The following is a 20,736-nucleotide window of genomic DNA, read 5'->3' as shown; positions in this document are numbered from 1 at the left end:
TGTGTGTGTAACGGAGATTTATCCTTGAGTGGTCGTGGCCTGTAAAAGAGCCACAATCCCCTGGGTCATATTGCTGACTTCCACTGCTGCAAAAAGACGCGTACAACTTTGTAATTTTAACGCACACCCAGTTGAATTATAAATGCAAGTCACTCTATCGCTAATGCCAGCGTATGGCCTGACTGACGCTTGATCTGCAACTTATTAGACCTTTTAAATAAAGCATGCTCAATAAGTGTAATAAGATGTTACTGAACCTATTTGAGGAAATATGTAACATGGCAGCAAGTTTCAGTGCAGCAAGAGAAAACTTCTCAGTTCTGATTGAATGCATCACAACACTAATGCAAAACTAAACTATTTAATGAGTGACTGAACCTGCTGATACTTTTCTTTCTTATCTTGCAGGAGAACGACAAGAAGAGGGATCGTCTCACATTTTTTAAATTTGTGTTCCTTTGACTTTATTTTCTCTTGAAACTTCTCCTCATCAGACATTAATCATAAGCTCATAAGCCTTTAAAACGATGCCGTCCAACACTGTCACCAACACCAACACTACTGCATTCAAAGCATCAGACTTCACTGATTCACCTGGAAACAGAATGGTAAGAAACGTGTGAAATACCAAAGTAAGAAATCGCACTTCTGGTATTTGCAAGACTCCTCTGAAGCTTGACATGTTGATCAATGACTCAGGATTTCTAAACTTTCTAGCTAGTGGGTTCAATGAGTTCATTCAGTCCTGTTTTGGCATTGTGAATGACTCGAGCTGAGCTGTTGATTAATGTGGATTTTACTGTCCATCACAAAAAATGGCAGGTTTTTTTTTTTTAAAGCTCCCAAACTCACCAGAGCTGATTTAAAAGGAGATTAATTACCCCAGAGCTGATCCAACAGTGATGTAATGCCATGTGTACTCAGTGTTTTCTGGTAAAAGCACATGTATGTACAGTAGGTGTGCGTGAATGTGCATGTCGATGAGGTTGGATTTTAAGTCAAATTCCTGTTTTATAGTATTATTAATGTTAATACATGGACAGAGACAAGAAATGTGGGTTGTAAAGTCACTTCAGCTCAAAGCCAATTAAAATCTTTCCAAATTTTATGAATGGAGTTAATTGAACAGTCAAGCTAATGCTTTACTGATCAATGCAATCTAACGACTTACAGACAGACTTGCTCATATTGATTCCTGATTATTGAAGACATAGTCCAATGTAACCTGAACAATCCAACAGTGCCATGTCATCTTTCATGATGCAGAGAGACTCATTATTACAGCCCCTGTGTAACTGCAGCATCACGGAAGCTTCACAGTGGCAGCAACAGCAGCATCACTGTTGTGAGGTGCAGCTGTATTATGTGACATTTGCTGTTGTAATGGTGGTTGGTGACGTGGGCGTTGGCTGGTGTAGGTTGAGCTGGAGCTGGAATGGCTCTACAGCTCTTTTACTGGGGGGATCTGTCCTCTTCCTCTACATTCCCATTACACAGTACTGCCCTTAGTCCTGTTGCCTGGCAACAGACATTGCCTTAAATAACCGGCTACCCAGACGGAAATAGTGTAGAGATATTGGCAGTGTGGTAGGGTTGACTCCAGGCAACGACAAATCATATTTCAGGCTTTTCTGTTGTTTTTGTAGAAAACATTAGAGTGAAGCTGTGTGTGAAAATGGCGTGTTATGTTCATTCAATACATCTGAGCTCTAAGGTTGGGAATTAGATGAGCAATGTGGTGTAGGCAGTTCCAGCAGAGATAGCCAGGCACCACTGAATTGTGTCATCCGTGTAAGTGGTTCCCAAATGAGCCTGCACACCAGGCTGCACTCAAACCGTGCCATTATCTATGCAAATTCTGCTGCACTAGTAAGGGAAAAAACCAAGGCACCAGGCTTTCCATTAGTAATCAGACAATGAGCTGGCACCATCTGAAAAACACATTCTCTCAGCGTCAAAACCGTCAGCATCTACACTTAAGATCACATTAACCTCTGTATTTTTATCTGTAAATTCATAGATTAATATTCTCTGATGAGGTTTCCAGATGTTTAGAGCCATTTTTATCCATTATAACCCTGTGCTCATTAATCAAAGCTTCAGGCACTGTGATCACATCCATCTCTTTATGCAGATTAATTTATCGTCCCAAGACACTAATGGTTGGTGGATTTATTCCATTTTAGCAGGAAACACAGATGCAACATTAAACGACCTTTGAAATTTCCATATGTTTATTAACAGCCTTCTTTAACAACTGTTGGTCTGTTGTGCAGGTTTTTAAAAGAATATTTTTATTTCATTTTTTATAACAATATAGTCAGACAACAAGAGAGGACAAAGAAGGTGATTAGGCATTGCAAAGGTCCCTGTCTGTGACCTGCAAACTTGTAACTATGTCAAATCATTATTACAGCCCCTGTGTAACTGCAGCATCACGGAAGCTTCACAGTGGCAGCAACAGCAGCATCACTGTTGTGAGGTGCAGCTGTATTATGTGACATTTGCTGTTGTAATGGTGGTTGGTGACGTGGGCGTTGGCTGGTGTAGGTTGAGCTGGAGCTGGAATGGCTCTACAGCTCTTTTACTGGGGGGATCTGTCCTCTTCCTCTACATTCCCATTACACAGTACTGCCCTTAGTCCTGTTGCCTGGCAACAGACATTGCCTTAAATAACCGGCTACCCAGACGGAAATAGTGTAGAGATATTGGCAGTGTGGTAGGGTTGACTCCAGGCAACGACAAATCATATTTCAGGCTTTTCTGTTGTTTTTGTAGAAAACATTAGAGTGAAGCTGTGTGTGAAAATGGCGTGTTATGTTCATTCAATACATCTGAGCTCTAAGGTTGGGAATTAGATGAGCAATGTGGTGTAGGCAGTTCCAGCAGAGATAGCCAGGCACCACTGAATTGTGTCATCCGTGTAAGTGGTTCCCAAATGAGCCTGCACACCAGGCTGCACTCAAACCGTGCCATTATCTATGCAAATTCTGCTGCACTAGTAAGGGAAAAAACCAAGGCACCAGGCTTTCCATTAGTAATCAGACAATGAGCTGGCACCATCTGAAAAACACATTCTCTCAGCGTCAAAACCGTCAGCATCTACACTTAAGATCACATTAACCTCTGTATTTTTATCTGTAAATTCATAGATTAATATTCTCTGATGAGGTTTCCAGATGTTTAGAGCCATTTTTATCCATTATAACCCTGTGCTCATTAATCAAAGCTTCAGGCACTGTGATCACATCCATCTCTTTATGCAGATTAATTTATCGTCCCAAGACACTAATGGTTGGTGGATTTATTCCATTTTAGCAGGAAACACAGATGCAACATTAAACGACCTTTGAAATTTCCATATGTTTATTAACAGCCTTCTTTAACAACTGTTGGTCTGTTGTGCAGGTTTTTAAAAGAATATTTTTATTTCATTTTTTATAACAATATAGTCAGACAACAAGAGAGGACAAAGAAGGTGATTAGGCATTGCAAAGGTCCCTGTCTGTGACCTGCAAACTTGTAACTATGTCAAAGACTATATTTGTATTCCTGTTAACAAAAACAGCGACTACATAGTTTACGGTTACACATCAACAAATGGTTACATAGTACCACATCATACAGCACTCAGCCATCAGGGCAACCAACCCCAAACCCCCTTTTCCTCTTCACACCAAGGTCAATTTAGCAGCTCATCTGGAGCTTTTGGCCATATCACAAGATCTTCCTCAACAGAGTCATGAGATGTTCAAATTTTGCTAAACTAATTCAAATAGAGATCAATATAAACACACAGAAAAATCCAAGCAACCCAAAATGCATCGTTTACAGATCACGTGAGAACATTCCCTCCACTTATTGGTTAAAGGAGTCTGGGGCGGGATCAAGAAAGTAAGCACATGAAGATGATCCTTGTTATCTACCAGTGAACAGTCCTATGAAAGAAATTTGCTCTGTAACATGGAGAAACAGCATAGTCGGAATTTGCGCTTAACTGTTGTAATTATTTGGGCAATAAACTAAATAAAACTATGCCAAACAGAATGCTGAATATATTTTTTTGAAAAAGTAGTAAAAAAACAATACTGCTTCATACTTTGCAAAGACAATGTGCAGCCCACAGTCGACTGTACAACAACATGCTGAAACGCTTAGCTCAAACTTGCACTGCACTCCTTGTAATTGGTTCAGATTAAGGTCGGATCATGTGCACACCACAGACCAACTGCTCCAGAGTTCACTTGGAAACGTACCGAGACCATCTCCGGGAGGGAAGTTGTCGGTGCAGTTGTTGTTGTCTACACCCGAGTGCAACTGTTGTGTCCACACCTGCCCAAATGAACCACAGCAAGAGCAAAACAAACTGTAGTTTGATTCAACCTGGCTAAACAAGTCAGGTGTGAAAGTGCCCTAAATTGCAATTTTGCAGTTTCCAGAATGACCATTTAAGTTTACATATGCAGTATAGTGTGTTCTATCTCTAGGTTGCATCGTATCGGAATTCATTTACTTCATTAAAAGTGTTGCACCTTTCTCTAGTCTCATCATTTAACTATCTGTAATTTAGTCACTGAATTTTCTCGCTGTATTTGCATATACGTAAAGCCATGTTGCACAGTAATCTTCTCTCATGTTATTCTATACCACACTGCCTAAGATTTAAACAGTACACACCAATATGTCAGCAGGGGGTCTGCCTTACAGTGTGGAAAGCCCATTTATCTTCGAGGGAATCTTACATTCAATAGTGAAGGAATTTAATAAGGACACAGCCATCCGCCCTCATCACTGCAGCTGTTAGGAATGGCCTTACAATCTCATTTGCATTCAGACCTGGTGCTGGTGGTCAATATTGAAACTCAAAGCATCTACATTAGGATCATCTTTTCTCCCATCAACCCCAGGGGTACTTGGTGGTGGCTGACATGGGGCTTTGTTCACGGGGGTAGCCAGTTTTATTAATCAAAGGGAAATTGCAGCAGAGGAAGGTGGGGGCTGGACGACGTCTTTGTAATGGTGTCAAGAGGAGATTGTCTGTGGAAGGTCAGTGCTGCATCCGCGGGGCTTTCACATCAGCTTAGTTCAAAGGAATGTGTCATTCAGTTTCTATCTGTCTCATTGTCCACTCAGCCAAAGACACTCAAGAACCTGCTGCAGTCCCCCCCCTCCACCAGATGATCAAGTGTTTGAGTGTGGTGCAGGTTTGTGTGTGTCCTGCTGCATCTTTGGACTCAGATGAAACTGCCACTTAGTTTACTGTATGCACAGATACAATCTTTCATAACCTGGAAAATCGCAATATCTTACAGTATGTGCATCCGGACCTTAAAAGTAAACTTGACATTCCCATAAGTAAGTGTACTGTTAATTCAAATCTTGCAGAATACAGTGTCCAAATCATGGTGTGCTCTTTTTTTGTTCACAGAGTGAAAGCACAATCCCGGACATGGACCCGATGAAAGAGGAGAAGGCAGCTAAAAGCAGTGCCTCTTGTAAAGTTGGCAAGCCTGGAAGAAAGCGCAAGCAGTTTCCAGTGAGTGTTGATCTACTACCACTACTACGTCCATGCATGTACTCTATACTTGTTTTCTCAACACCTAATATCAGTTTTCTAAGAAATCAGATAGTTATTGGTCTTTAAATTTATCTTAGCTACTGTCGTCACTGGGCACAACAACAAAAAACGATCTGCAAGTCAGTATTTTTTGAGTGACGTTTCCATATTTAATAAGTAGAGTGAGCCAAATCTGAACCTTAGTGAAGTTAATAAAGTTGTCAATGGCTGATAATGGTGGGATGTAACTAGCCTTAAGCCTAACCTGCTAGAAGAACAAGACAAAGAATTTCTTCATTAACCTCATGTCACAGGGTTTTACGCTTTAAATATTAACTTCTGTTAGGTGATTTTCACTATCGCGGGGCCCGTCTGTGACATTCACTGCCTTAATCTTGTCTGTAGGAGGTTACAAAATGCTTAGCGGGTCACATTACTCAGTAACCTGCACTAACTTCATAGTATAGGTCTGATATTCACATTACACAGCCATTTTATCCAGTGTTGATATGAAAATATGAACAAGTGCAAATTTACCTCATCATGTAGCGCTACACATGGTAGTAAGGTGGTGTGCAGCGCTACAAATTAAGTAGTCAGGGCTGTGTTTTGACCTCTGTCTGCTTGTTTCAACTGCCTGATTTACTGACTGTGACCCCTAACCTCTGGCGGGGGCCTCATGTAGTTTACTGGGTCACTAATCTGTTGAGTAAATCTTTTAGTGACAGCTGTGTGCCTTGTTTGTGCATGATTTTGTGCACTTGTTCGACTTTCTGTTTGTCTCTCCTTGCTTTTGTGTGTGCGTATTTGCCTAAACCCCACCCACCCACACACACACACACACACACACACACACACACACAGCAACTTCTCTTTATAGTTTTGAATTGAAGTGAGAATATTAATGATGTCTGAGCTGTGGGTTTGTTTATTTTCATTCATTGTGTCAAACTGATTTACTAGAGTGCCGTACTTTGTATGAGTGCAACGGTGCAGCGTTTACAGTGAATTTGTTCTCAGTTACCACAATAATCAGGTCGTTTAGAGTTTGGCGGACTCCGAGAAACACTTAAAAACCCACTTTGGCTTCATGTAGCTCTATTTTATGATACAGTAAAAGGTCCACTGAAGTTAATTTTGCATTTCTACTCCACATAATATGCATTGTATTCATTACACAGATGTTTTATTTTTAGGTCTGTGAGTCGTGGGTTTCCATTGTGTTGCCCATTTGTTCTGCAAGAATCGGGTTCCATTTGACTTTTCAAATTCCAGAACAGGTTCCTGTGTTTGCTGGTAGATAGATTGCCTCCTGAGGCATTAATGTCACCTGCCTAAAATGCAAAATGCTGTACCTACATTTACAGGAGATAAAAGCTTCGGTGCTGCTCTCGTCAGTGTTGACAGACTCATCTCACAAGACATGTTCCACTTTCTGCTCCCAGTGACCTAGTACTGGGGTTGTCGTGTTTTTAAGGCTATTTTTATGCAGCTGTAGAGACACTATCACACGTCTTCAAACATTTCAAACAGTTGAACAAATCTTTACTAGGTCTTCTATGTCTTTTTTTAGGTGTAAGAACTGAATGGCTGCCACTTTTAGCTCTCTTTGAAAGCACTCCTCTGCACGGAATGAAACAGTTTAAATGGGCGTTCCAAACTGGAGGGAATGAAAAACTCCTCCGTTGTCAAGCAGCCAACATTCCTCACATATTTCCATGCTGCTGTAATGCTGAATGCAGAACTACAGGAAACTCAGTTGTGTACTGTACCTGATGATCTGTAATGTAATCCTTTCTTCGCTTTCCAAGTTGATGGCTGTATGGCAGATTTACTGGCACAGCCCTTTACATCTCTACTTTTAAAAGAGCTGAAAGGGAAACGCCATAATTCACTGACTCATAAATGCAGAAGTTGAGCTACATGTTAGATTCTGTCTAGATAGAGCTTATCTAATAGAATGATCGACTCACGTTTTCTTTCTAATTTCCTATTTACTCAGCAGAGACTAAAGAGTGTTTATCCTCACTCTAAAATGTCAACTGTTATGTTGTTCTGTCAAATGTTTTTTTTTCCCCAAGCCTAGTAGATGATTTGTTGTAAACCAGCAAGACTATAACGAGTAATATGTCATAACCGCTGATAGACAAAGCACTGTTGTAAATCTTCAAAACATCAAACTGTACATACTGCAACAGCAATAATAATCTCTAAAGCTGACAGATTGCTAGGATGGTAATATTTCAACCTCCTCTTCTCCCGCCCGCAGGTCGAGAGCTGTGGCGCTCTCAAAGACGGTGTGGGCAATAGCTACCCTGGGGTGGGTAGGCCGTCCATGGCACAAGTCCACAATGGAGACGTAGGCGGGCACAGAGACAGGACATCAGACACCTTCTTCCTCAAACAGGAGAAGAGAGAAGTGGAAAACGGAATCCCCAGAGACCCTTCCTCTTGCTGGGCAGAGGACAGTTCCCAAAGTCAGAGCCTGAGCCCTTCACAGGAAAACGGCTTCCTGCCCAGCCGGGAAGAGCAGGACTCAGAGAAAGACAAGGACAACAGCCTGACGACGCCGCGCAAGAAACGAGGGAGGCGGAAACTGGAGCGCCCAACGAAATGTGAGTTTTTGGCTTCTACTTGTTCAGCTACACCATGTTTTCATCTGCTCTCGGGTCATGTGCATGACTAGTACATGATGTTGAGTAATGAAGTGTAAATGGGCATCAGACTGAGTGGGTGCAGCTCTACACACCGACACTGCCAGGATTAGTCAGACAGAGGCCAAGAGTGTTGCATTCAAACTGCTGCACAGTGCAGTGAAGAAGGGACACTAGCAAATATCAGGTCTGCACAGTAAGATAACCACAATTATAATGATATTATACAGGAATGTTTTCAGGCTGTATTTCACTTCTGTTCATTTTTTTTCTGAATGTCTCAGTGTGGTTTACCAAATGCTTTCACTACGCTAAGCGAGTTGACATTTGAATGTGCAGCATACACCATGTGGCCAAGACAACAGGCAACAGCTATGAAAAAGAAAGGGAAGTTGACCTCAGCTAATCTAAATGTCAGATGTGTTTTAGGTAAAGGTTCTATGCACAGCTTGCCTCAGGATTGGAACTATACCTAAAAATATCGAAGTAGTCATTATTTTTATGTAGAATATGAAAGGATGTGCATGTGTGCAGCCATGTAGTAACAAACACCCAGTTGAAACTGATTACTCAGTTGACAGAAAATCAGTCTGCAACTATTTTGATAAATAATTATGATGATGATATTAATGATTTCCTGGTTTCAGCTTCTTAAATGTGAATAAGCACAATGAGCATTTGTAGGGTTTGGAGTGTTGGTCTGAAAAGACAAGCAAATTTAAAATGTCACCTAGGACTTTAGGAACTTGTGCTGAGGATGTTTCACTATTATGATTACTCAGTTGACAGAAAATCAGTCTGCAACTATTTTGATAAATAATTATGATGATGATATTAATGATTTCCTGGTTTCAGCTTCTTAAATGTGAATAAGTACAATGAGCTTTAAAACTTTTGCTGCCTAATGAAGTGTAATTCAAAACAGACATTACTTCTTGTTGTGCATAATGCAGTTAAATATTTTTCCTAATATAATTCTAACTTAAATTGCTTATGAAATTATAGTTATGTAAAATAATCTGATAACCTAAAAAATGCAAAGTTTTCATTTTTACTAAATTAACAGTTTTAAAATGTTTTTGGACCCTGCAGAGCTGAATCTGCACCAGCCACAGTGCAGCAGTAGATCAAATTAGCATTTGAAGATAAGCTAAAGCTAAATCAGGGGACATTCTTGGGAGTGAGTGGTGTTGACAGGTAGTTTTCAGTCCAAGATGGAGATTAACCATATCACTTAACCACCCTCTATTACGCTTTGTTTTTTCATCCTATCTCTCTATGCCTCTCAGCCACGTGTCCCTCTCACTCCTCTCTCGGCCACAGAGACACTGGTTATGACCTTGATCAGGAGTGCAGTAAATAAAACCAGGGGGAGGAGCGACTTGTCTCCTGGCAACAAGCCTCTGTTTGGAGCTGGCAGGTCTCTCTTGCGGCTACCTCCCCGTCAGGGGCCCTGCCAGGTGGATGGCGTTGTGCCCAGAACTCTTTATAAACTGGGTCTGCACTATGTATTCACCTGATCTGTGCTTCTAGGATATGTAACTTTACTCCCACACAGAAACTGGGGATAACCCTGTTTTCCTTTGGTGGACATGGCTTAGAACAAGACTGCTAGCACCAGGTCCAATGCTATTCAGGTTTAGTCTGATACACACAGGTCTTCACAAAAGTTTAAATTCCATATATTCACCTTGATGATGAAAAGTACATGATTTGTTTTACGTTTATAGTTGATAATTACCATCAGGGGTCCCTATCAATGACAACTCTACTTTATATGATCTGCAAAATGATTATTCTTAAAATAAGTTCAACAGTTAAAGTATTAATACACATTGTACTGCACTGAGCTCTTTTTGATGTGAGGCAACGTCCTTTCATATCCACTTGACCATTAGTCTAAAGTGAATGGTCAAATTTTGGATGAGGTACGTTTATCAAGCCAATACAACACAAAAGTGATTTGATTAAAACCAGGTTTATAAAATCATTCAGATACTGTCGCATCCCTCAGTAAGAGTGCACAAACACGTGTTGTTAGCGCTCAGCTAGTGCCCCACTCCTGAAATGTCAGGGTAACAACTCTCTTCCAGTCACAGTATGTCATGTCATACAAATCACTGTCATAGGTAGTTAGAATGACTTACAGGCTTCACAGTGTCTAAGCCGACCACGTGGTTACTGATGCACTTGAACCTGCAGCAGCAGCACACAAACATTCCTTTTTTGTGTTAGATGTTTTACCAAATTCTCTGAATATAATGACATTAATAACATACTAGCGTTTCTTAACATGTCTCGCAGTTTTGTTGGAGTACAGTATGTTGTTTTAAAAGTGAAGTCCTTTTGAGTTTTCAGCTGAAGCAACAAACAGCAGACTATATGGAACAAGCTGAAAGAAAAACTAAGCATGAGCAGTGTTAGCCACAGGGTCAAAGAGCTACAATCAAGATCAACAGCAGATGTAGGTGACACTTCTATTTAAGGCTGCGTGTGTGCAGCCATGTAGTAATGTGTGAACAAAGCACAGTATGGAGAGTTAGTATGCAGGCCTCACACACACACACGAGTGCTCTTTTTCCATCCACTGTGAGTAATTTTAATACCTATGCCACTGCAACATTTGTAGGATTTGGTTTTGGTTAATATGGACATCCAAATTATACATAAGAATGAAAAAAGGCAAACTGCACAGATTGCAGGTTACTGAGTAGTCTTGGTTCAATGTGGCACAAAAAACAGCAGGAGTTTGCATATGCAATCTTTAAAAGAAAAGGGGGGACCACAGAGACTTTTAATTTAAATTTGGGTTCAGCCAAAAGTACCAACAGTAGTACTCAGGGTTTAACAGCTGAATGATCCTTTGGAAGTGCAAACAACACTGTTGCACCTGCATGATGTATAGATTGACCTGACTATGAGTGTGCTAAGCAACTAATCAGACTGGGACTACAATATACATGCAAGGAGATAGTAATGCTCTAACTGAACAAGGTGGAATAAAAGGAGTGCTGGTATATATTCATGTCAGGGAGGAGAGTCCTTGCTCGGGGGGCAGTGTGATGGATCAATAGTCAGCTAAACTGGGTTTCTGTTATCCAACTGGAGGGCACAGGAAGGATTGTCAGCTAAACTGGGTTTCTGTTATCCATCTGGAGGGCACAGGAAGGATTTGAGCTCTGGCTGGAATGCAACTGAGCTCCAGCAATGCCAGAGCTGGAACCTGCTCAAGCTGGCAAGGTAACACGCTTTTTGGGCAATATTAACCAGTCCTGAAAAACTCAGTGACCTTGGCAGTCCGCACCGCCTCGCCGATTTGTTATATAGTCACTTATTCCCAATGAAGGGGGAGAAGACCAGGAGAGGGAGAGGGATGGAAAAAGCAGGGTAGAGGGGGAGGGAGAGACATGGGGTTCAGCTACACATGGAACCAAGTTGAAGAGGCTGCTAAGAGAGCGGATTATTGTTTAGACAGGTCTGTAGGGTGCTTCACTGACAAGCCAGTGTTGGCTGTGTAGAAAACAAGCCATCAGAAGTTGTCCTTAGCCTCTCAGGGCTCAAGTGTCATGATAGTGTTTGGGCTTCAACTCAGCAGATAGTCATGTTTACTCAGGCTGTGCCATCGTGCTAATTTAGGGCACAAATTTGTGGGTGAATGTGTGCATTCTCCACAGCTGTTATATCACCAAGTCTGGGGACTTTTAGAAACACTTGCTGACATTTAAATTAGTGTGAAACAATATTGTGAAAACAATATTGAGGTGTTGGTTTGAGCTTGTGAAGCTGATTTTGGCTTTCTTATTCCTTATCTGCAGCTGCAGGTGAAAAAGTTTTTTTTTATGGATCATGAATCCTGCCTCCCACTCCAGTGTTTCAGTTGGGTGGTGTCCATGCTCCCTGGCTAACCCCTCACTGCTCTGCTGAACATAAGCAAACAATGCTGTTTAAGAATGAATAACATGCCCTTACTGTCATCGACCTCCACATCTTAAATCATGGCCAAGTTAATGGGAAATCCAAACTGCAACTTTTATTGTGTTTAAGGCATTTTATTAGACAGTGTTTTCAGCGCATGTTTCACCAGATGTTTTCTGTGCTATTTCCGACTGTCTTCACCCCGCTGCTGCACCTCTTGTTTTTGGTTTTGCAACTTTCTCTCTCTATATATGGGGCCTTTTTTACAGCACAACTTATTTGTCCTTCTAAGAAAGTGCTGATAGTGTTCAAGAGTTTTCAATCATTATAATACAATCTATGGCAGATAAAGTATTAGAGACCTTAAAAGTTTAAGTACAAAACCATAAGTGACAGTACTCATCATGAAAGCTACAACAATCCCTCAGATATTTCACCTTGACCGTCTCTTGCTGCTTCAGCAGCACAGGTTGAAACCAATAAATATAACAAATCAGTTGGATCACTAATCACACTGAAAGAACTGATCAGGTTTTCCATGTGTTTTTTATTTCCCTGGACTGTGGGGGGCAAACATTCAGCTTCAGAGCTTATGAACTGGCATTAACTTTATCCACTTCCAGAGCAGTTCATTTACATCCATGTTATATACAGTGTGCTGACCTCGGCAACAGCTGTATTCTAACGTTAGCTTGGCTAGCCTTACTGGCTTGCTAATAACAAATTACAAGATTTGAAACTCTGCGATTGACAAAGATGTGTTAAAAAGAACAAACACAGAGAGGAGGAGCTGTTCACATTGCGTCCATCATCATGTGTTTATGTGTGAGTGAGAGAGAAATAGACAAGGGCATGAAGGGACAGTGAATACATGCACTACACACAGCAGTGCACTGAAATAAGATTTAACCTATTTTAAATCAATATGTGACAGTCAGTGTTGATATTGTGGTGGCCCATCACAAATAAATCAATGTGTAAGAAACACAATGTCATGTATTAAAACTGTTATACTATACTATGGTATTGGTGGAGCAGAGGTATACAGGAGCAGCAATCCCAAAACAATAACACCAGGCCCTCATCCCATAGTTCAGTTCCTATAAAAGGTCAACCAGTAACTAGTGCAAAAAATAGACTACCACCAAAAACCTTCCTACATATAGCCTCACAATAATAAATTGAAAATAGTACACACTCACACAAGCAAAAATGAACATCAGCCAACAAAAAGTCTATGGACATTTTGGCAGATGCAACATGAACATAAATCAATAATTAAACAGTCAACAGCAAAATATAGCATAGCCATGTGTAAGCAATAACAAGTGCAGTCCAACAACTACTATAGCCAAGGTCCAAAGGGGGAGTGTGTGCATTTTTGAACACCGCCTATGTAAACACACTCACACAAGACTGTGTTGCTACATTGCAACTTGCTTAATCATCTTCCTCGCTGGAGATTATGGACATGAGCAGACTGTACTTACCCATTTGAAGGACATTCTGGTGGCCTTACGCTATACAAAGTTCTCCACCGTCTGTCTTGGTCAAATTTCTTCTTGGATTTATAATTTTCAAATGTAGAAAAGTCCAGTTTACATCTCCATGGTGTGCTGCCAGTCAGGGTGTAATCTTTTTAGCTAGCATTGTAGCTAACGTTAGCCCGCATTTGCTGACGATACAGAACAAACCGAAAAACGAATCCAGTTTCTTCAGTTCTGAAACTTCATATATCAAATCTCGCTTCTCTGAGCACCACTCTTGCATTTGTACTTCCGTTACATTATAAACGAACACACTAGCCGTTTTCCTGAAGCTAAAGTCCTACACCAATTAACGCTGCTTCTTCTTTAGTACGGAAGGCTAGTAAATGCTGGGAAGGTGTGTTTGTTTTACTTAACTTCGCATGCTGCATGGGTGCTGCAAAAGCGCCTATAACCTATAAGGAGGTAAAATTATGATAACCTTGATGATAGCATGTAATTTTACCGTAAACTGACTTAGCATTGTCGTACATTGTTGATTTACATTATTTGAACATTCATGTTCTCCCGAAGGCCCGCCCGGGTCCCCATATGGCGCGGGCCCTGACGCTCCATAGCAGAAATGGTATTAGTAAATAGTCGGCAAAACTATTTCTGGACCTTTTGATCATATCGTATTTGGGGCTTCTCTTCCATGTTAAAATGTTTTAAAGTGCTCAATTCTTGTATTTCCCCTTTTTCATGAGAACTGGGAAAATCCATCAGCTCATTGTTATCATGTGACTTGAACAAAAGTACTAAATAGACCTTGATGCCAGATAATTGTGTGAATGCTGAGCCACTTGTTTTGCCAAGTGGGGTTTCCAAGGACAAGTTTGGACTTTTAATCTCAAAATAAGTATATTAAAATTGTATATAGGTAGCTGCAGTAGCTAAAATATGAGTGCTGACTATTTGTGCAAAACAGTTTTAAGCTCTACCTCTATTTTCTGCTCCAAATAACATATACAAATACAAGCTTCTACACTGTCCACTTGTACATAACTCAACAACAGCAAGAACAAATCCATGTCTTAAACCTGTTGAGGCTTTCGAGATTGTATACAGCCTCCGTATCAGAAGTGAAGCAGTATGTTGTTTCCTTTATGGCTCAGTGTCAGCGGCGTGGGAGGGGACATGCTAATAGCAAGCAGCTGCCTCTTAAAGGAGATATATAAGGTCAGAAGTGTGACATTTGCCAAAGTAAACCTGGCCCCTCTCCACATTCAGCATAACCTGGGCAGCTACTCCAAACCCTCTGGTTTGAATCCAACCCTCATATGGCAACTGAATGAGAAAGCTCCAGAACATTTTTGAGCATGAGTTTCCAGACGCAGTATCTCTCAACAGATTTGACCATTTGACCAAACACATAGTTAATATGATAGAATTGAGGGCAAGCAAAAAAAGGGTTAACAAATGTGTCATATATGGTTTATTGCTGAATGAGAGGCCACTTCAATTTTACATGGTAGGGTCAGTGTCCACTCTCCTATGGATGATTCACACCATCTACTGTGTTGCTGTTTGTTCTCTAGATGTGGAGCACAAGGAGGAGGACGAAAGTGACACAGTCAAGACCGAGGTAAGATTTTAGCTCTGTATCTGTGCCCTCTGGCTGATGTAGCCCTCAAGGTGTCTTTCACACCTGCCAGGGATGGTGCTTCCTTCTTGGGGGTGAATTAATTTTCCTCTCATAAACCCTGAATCCTCTGCTTGCCAGCATGATAGATGGTTGTGGTGCAGATTAAACAGAAGTAAATGCTCTCTTGACTTGAAAAATTTTGTAGTAGAAATTCTAAATATGACTGGATTCTCTACCTGGGTCCATCATGCTGGTATGTTATCAGCATGTCAGTACATCCAGTGTTTTTATAGCATTGCACTTCTTTTCTCTTATTGGCTACTTTTGATTGCAGGATAGGCTGTATGCTAGAGAGGTGGAGGTTTACAAGTTGTTTTGCATGACTGTAGCTGGGTAGGAACTGATCATCATTATGGGGAACACACATTTTTCTTGCCAAGAGGATATATAGATAAATATGAAGCTATAGCCAACATCAGGTTAACTTAGCTTAGCATAAAGACTGGAAACAATGTAAAACTGCTTTGTCCAAAGATAAAGCCAGCTAAAAGAAAGTTTGACATTTTGGGAAATGCTTTTATTTCCTTTCTTGCTGACAGATGAGAAGATAGATACCACTCTCAAATATGAAGCTGGAGCCTGTTAGTGTAGTGTAGCACAAAGACTGTCCAACAATAACAAAATCCTCCTACCAGCACCTTTATATCTCAGTAATGACTTATGTCTTGCTTGCTTAATCTGTACAAAGACTAAAGTGTAAAACAACACTTTTATAGAGGGTTGTTTGCAGGCAGATTTTGTTAGCTTTGGACAGATCCAGATTAGCTCTTTCTCTTGTCTACAGTCTTTCTGCTAAGCAAAGCGAAGCTAATCAGCTGCTGGCTGCATCTTTATACTGAACAGACAGATATGAAAGTGGAATCAATCTTTCCAACTAACTCTTAGTAAGAAAGCAAGAGCGTTTTTCCTAAATATCAAGCTATTACTTTAAGTTTATTTCTGTGTAGCTTTAAACTTTTCATCACCTGCTCTCCCACAAATGTATGATGAAATCTTGCACTAAAAATAAATTGTATCTGCATCATTGCTAGATTAGAAGCTTTGTGCAGTCACCTATCTTTAGGGTCCAGAAAAACTGTTCAGTTCTCTTGCCTTTGAACTTATGAAAGAAATGGTACCTAATGGTGAATAGATTTGAAATATCAAATACACTTGGGAGTTTCTCGTCTCAGTCGGTGCTGGTGACCTCAAGACTGCTGCCAGGGGGTTGTGAATAGACACTGTGGCATCACTTCTTGCTACCTGAGCAATCACAAGTTGATAGCACCATACAGCTTACCAACATGTGAGTCATGATCTGTTTAGAAAAAGACGAAAACATTGTCTCAACCAAAACTCACTTGTCGACTAGAGTCTGTCTCACAAGCTTCAGTGATAGACTGGACACAGATTTACTACCAGTCTGGATTCTGGATGCTTCCTTATGAGAGAAACCCTTAAAGGAAGAATCAAAAACAAGTAGCTAACTTTTTTTAATACCTTAAACAGGGAGGTCGAGGCAGGCTGCGAGGGGGAGTTGGTTGGGAGATCAGCCTTCGTCAGAGGCCGATGCCCAGAATAACCTTCCAGGCTGGTGACCCTTATTACATTAGCAAGCGGACCAGAGAGGAGTGGCTGACCAAGTGGAAGATGGAGGTGAGTACCCCAGCTCTGTCCCAGCCACCATAGACCACAGGGTGAGTGACAGGCATTGTCTAAAGCTGCCAGGGTCAAAGATAGGGCTCATGGTGTATTCACGGCCAAGTGTATTTGATGGCTCATTTGATATCTCATGAAGGTACCATTTATTTCAGTGGACCTCCAGGGCTTTCTTCTCAGTTGGCAGCTTTATTTGCTGGCTTTGTTCTTTTCTATTTTATTAGCAGAGGAGAAATCATATCCAGCTGCAGTGGTCACATCTGTTTGATGATGCATGATTCATGCATCCTGGAGGAAAATGTTTCCATAATGTTTGATTTGCATCATTATGAGTGCTTTTGATGTCTTGACAACAAGGCAAAATTTATCTAGATTAAAGGGCCTGTTGAACAAAATCCATCCATCCATTATCAATACCGCTTATTTCTGAACAGGATCACAGGTGGCTAGAGCCAATCCTAGCTGTCATTGGGTGAGAGGCGGGGTACACCCTGGATAGGTCACTAGTCTATCACAGGGCTGACATGTAGACAAACCACCACACACACCCACCCACATTCACTCCTACGGGCAATTTAGAGTCACCAATCAACCTAAGCTGCATGGCTTTGGAATGTGGGAGGAAGCCAGAGAACTCACGCAGAACATGCAAACTCCGCACAGATAAGCCCCAGGTCAGCCGGGGCTCGAACCCGGAACCTTCTTACTGTGAGGCGACAGTACTAACCACTGCTTCCCATGCCGCTCGTTGAACAAGATGCCAAAAACAACAAAATAAGCATAAGTTCTTTAATCTCTTTTCTTGGCATTTAACCTTTATTTGATATTTGACAGTTTGGAGAGTCAGGAAGTGTGTGTGTGTGTGTGTGTGGTGTGGGTGTGGGGGGGGGGGGTGATGAAAGTAATGAAAAGCACCTTAACCATCAAAGGTATCCCCATTATTTCCATTTTAACACTAATGTTAGTGTTAGTTTCGCTTTTTTTGCAAAGGATTTGAGATTTGAAATTTGGGGCCAAGTATTTAAATCTTAATTTTTAAGCTACTAAGTTACAAGTCAACTGGTCAAATTGAAACTGATCTGCTATGAAAGATCATATGAAATGATCAAAAGCTTCAGAACAGGTAAGGTGTTTTTACTGCTTCCAGAACGATGACACAGCCCTCCTTCTCAGCGAAGGTTATCCAAGCATGAATTTAACCCCCTTTATAATGCGTATTACTTGTTAATATGACTTCTGGACATAATATGATGTATAACAACTTATTCTGTTACATAATGAGAAGTCTCCAAAGTATCAACATGAGGTCTTCCATTGCTTCTGCCCCCCCCCCCCCCGCTTTCTGTCTGCTCTCTCCTGGAAAGGGCTCAGGGAGCGCCCATAAAGGTGTCTCCATGGAGGAAATATTGCTAAATTAGCAGGACATGCCTGAGTCTCACAAGTGAAATGTTGTAAAATACAAGGCAATAGGTGGCTCACATTTTCTGAACAGAGGTGAATGTTCTTAAAGACAGTGTCTCTACTAGACTCTACTAGATGTAAGGGTAGTTGCAAGATGCAAATTGTGAATGTGCCATTTCCCCCCCTTTCACATCTCTGTATTGCAAACTTTGCAAACAAAAACGGATTTGTTTTGGCATCAAAGCCCTTTACCAAGGAGTAATGTGATGCATCGCCTTCAGTTTTACTTCTGCTCTTGTTGTAGAGCATTTTGCTGTTGCATGCTTCTGCAGATGGCAGAACATTGTGGCTGCTATCTTGCACTTTCTCCAGGATCTGTCTTTTTTCATGTGCTTTGTGGACAGTGAACTTCTCCAGTTTTCCCTCCGTTCCCTTCCCCCATTCTTCTCATGACCCCTCCCCCCAGCTATGGAAATGAACTCTGTGCTATGGATGAGGGTGAAGATGAGGTTTGCAGCAAATTTCCAGCCTTGCTTGCAAGACAGCCTCCTGGCTCGCTGCCAACATTTTGCAAGTCCTCTCTAGCCAACCAGAATTCCTGTTGCCAATCACCTGACCCTGAATGCCCAGACAAAGAAATGTCCATGCTTTCTTTTTTTAAGCGATCTCTTCTACCCCTAGAGTGGAGGTGAAAAAAAACTCAAGCCCCACACTGGATTATGAGGGCTGCACGCTGGCGTGTATGGGTATGTGCACTGCATTGTTTGTTTGATAATATGCGGGTGATAGTGTGTATGTCTGATTAGGCTGCTTACAGCAAGAGGAATATGCTGACTTCAGGTATTTCCATTAGAGTTGTTCGATCTGCGTATCTTAAAGGTAAACCGTCTCTTTAAAGGAAATAGTGATCAGGCTGTAGCTGTGTTTGGGAAAAAGTTGCTTGTATGAAAAAAACTTTTTCCCTTAGGGTGAATGTGTGCTGAAACTATTTCCTGTTTCATAGCAGCGCCTAGAAATATCAGAGTGGCTTTTTTTAGGTCAAATACAGGTATCGTAAAATGTTACTGTGTTTTCAGAGCCAGCATGAGTTTACCACATTTTCAGACTATTTCTTCTTAAAGCAACTGTTTCCAGGATTTAGAATTAGTTTTCTTGATCTTATGTTAACTAGATCTGTTGTAACTTAAGGAAGTTTTTAATTATTTGTCTGCAGTCCTGCTCAGCAGATAAGCTTAGATCTTTGCACTTAAGACATACAGTGTCTCATTATAGAGAATGGGAAGTTGTCATCAAACCATGTTGAATTTTGGGTAAATGCACCATTTTGGGATCACAGAGATATACACTACATACATCTGTAAGTTAAAAAATAAATAAATACTGTCCCATACCGCTTCATACAATAGTAGATGCTTCAACTATTCCATTTTAGGTAGGTAGGTAGGACTTTATTGATCCCACAATGAGGAAATTCCTGTGTTCCAGTGTGTTTAGTGTTCAGTTTGAGCATAGACAGGACACAAATTGATTCTTCTGCAGTGTTTGTGTCATCTGCCAACAGCTGCTAGCGTTAGCTCCTGAACCGAGAGCTGAGATCAGGATGCAGAGACATTTTTCAGTCTGTCGCTCTCATCAACAGGATCTCTAATTACCATAGCCAGTAAAGTGAGATCTAAACGATTTGAGTAATTTTTTAGCCAAACAAAACAAGAAGGTATGCAGGTAAATACAGCGCCTCCTGCCCAAAATGGCACACTGTCCTAACATTCAACACTGTGTGACGTACCTTTACATTCTCTATTTAAGCAATCAGACAAAACAGCAGTGCTGGAAGAAGTACTCAAATCCTTTATTTAAATAAAATCAGCAATACAGCCATGTAAAAATACTCTGTTACAAATGAAAGTCCTGCATTCAAAATGTTACTTAAGTAAAGGTACAAAAGTATTAGCTTCAAAATATTCTTAAAGTACTTAAAGTACTTAAAGTATTCATTATGCTGGTACATTTAAGGTTAATTATATCATGTTATTAGATTATAATTATTGATGCATTATTGTGTTTATCACATTTACACTGGTGCAGCTAGGGAGTTGGTTCAAGGGGAGTTAGTTTTAACCAGTGTGAATTACTGCTGGGTAGCTTGTAAATTTTCTACTGGAGATCAATAAAGTTTTATGATTACTGTGTTTTTGTTTGCATGGTTTTTTGTTTTTATTAGTCTGATTTTGAAAAATTAACTAGTAACTGAAGTTCTATTTCATATAGGCTTCGCCCTCTAAGAGCTGTTGTTATTGGGTTTATCCTGTGATAAACCCAATAACGACAGCAAAGTATGAGGTAGCAGAAAATGAAAATACTCTAGTAAAGTACTGACACCCCAGAATTGTACTTAAGTGC

General features: G+C 40.8%; 1 protein-coding gene across 4 annotated transcripts in view; it reads left to right on the top strand.

Moving 5' to 3' along the window:
* The window catches only part of dnmt3ab (DNA (cytosine-5-)-methyltransferase 3 alpha b), a 33,272-nt gene that overhangs the window by 454 nt on the left and 12,082 nt on the right, over positions 1-20,736 (top strand). For 2 of the 4 annotated variants that reach the window (XM_020607930.1, XM_020607929.1), the window contains exons 2-6: positions 409-608; positions 5,429-5,536; positions 7,827-8,172; positions 15,191-15,237; positions 16,786-16,932. In XM_020607930.1, coding sequence (XP_020463586.1) covers positions 528-608; positions 5,429-5,536; positions 7,827-8,172; positions 15,191-15,237; positions 16,786-16,932 — 729 coding nt within the window. In that variant the 5' untranslated portion in view covers positions 409-527. Of the gene's footprint in view, positions 1-408; positions 609-5,428; positions 5,537-7,826; positions 8,173-13,950; positions 14,011-15,190; positions 15,238-16,785; positions 16,933-20,736 lie in introns of those variants that run through there. The other 2 variants (XM_020607931.1, XM_020607932.1) reach the window with 2 other exon arrangements.

The sequence above is a fragment of the Monopterus albus genome, unplaced genomic scaffold (genome assembly GCF_001952655.1).
Source record: "Monopterus albus unplaced genomic scaffold, M_albus_1.0 scaffold90.1, whole genome shotgun sequence".
NCBI lineage: Eukaryota > Metazoa > Chordata > Actinopteri > Synbranchiformes > Synbranchidae > Monopterus > Monopterus albus.
Note: the sequence above shows the minus strand (reverse complement) of the source record. Positions and strands in the feature narration are given on the sequence as shown.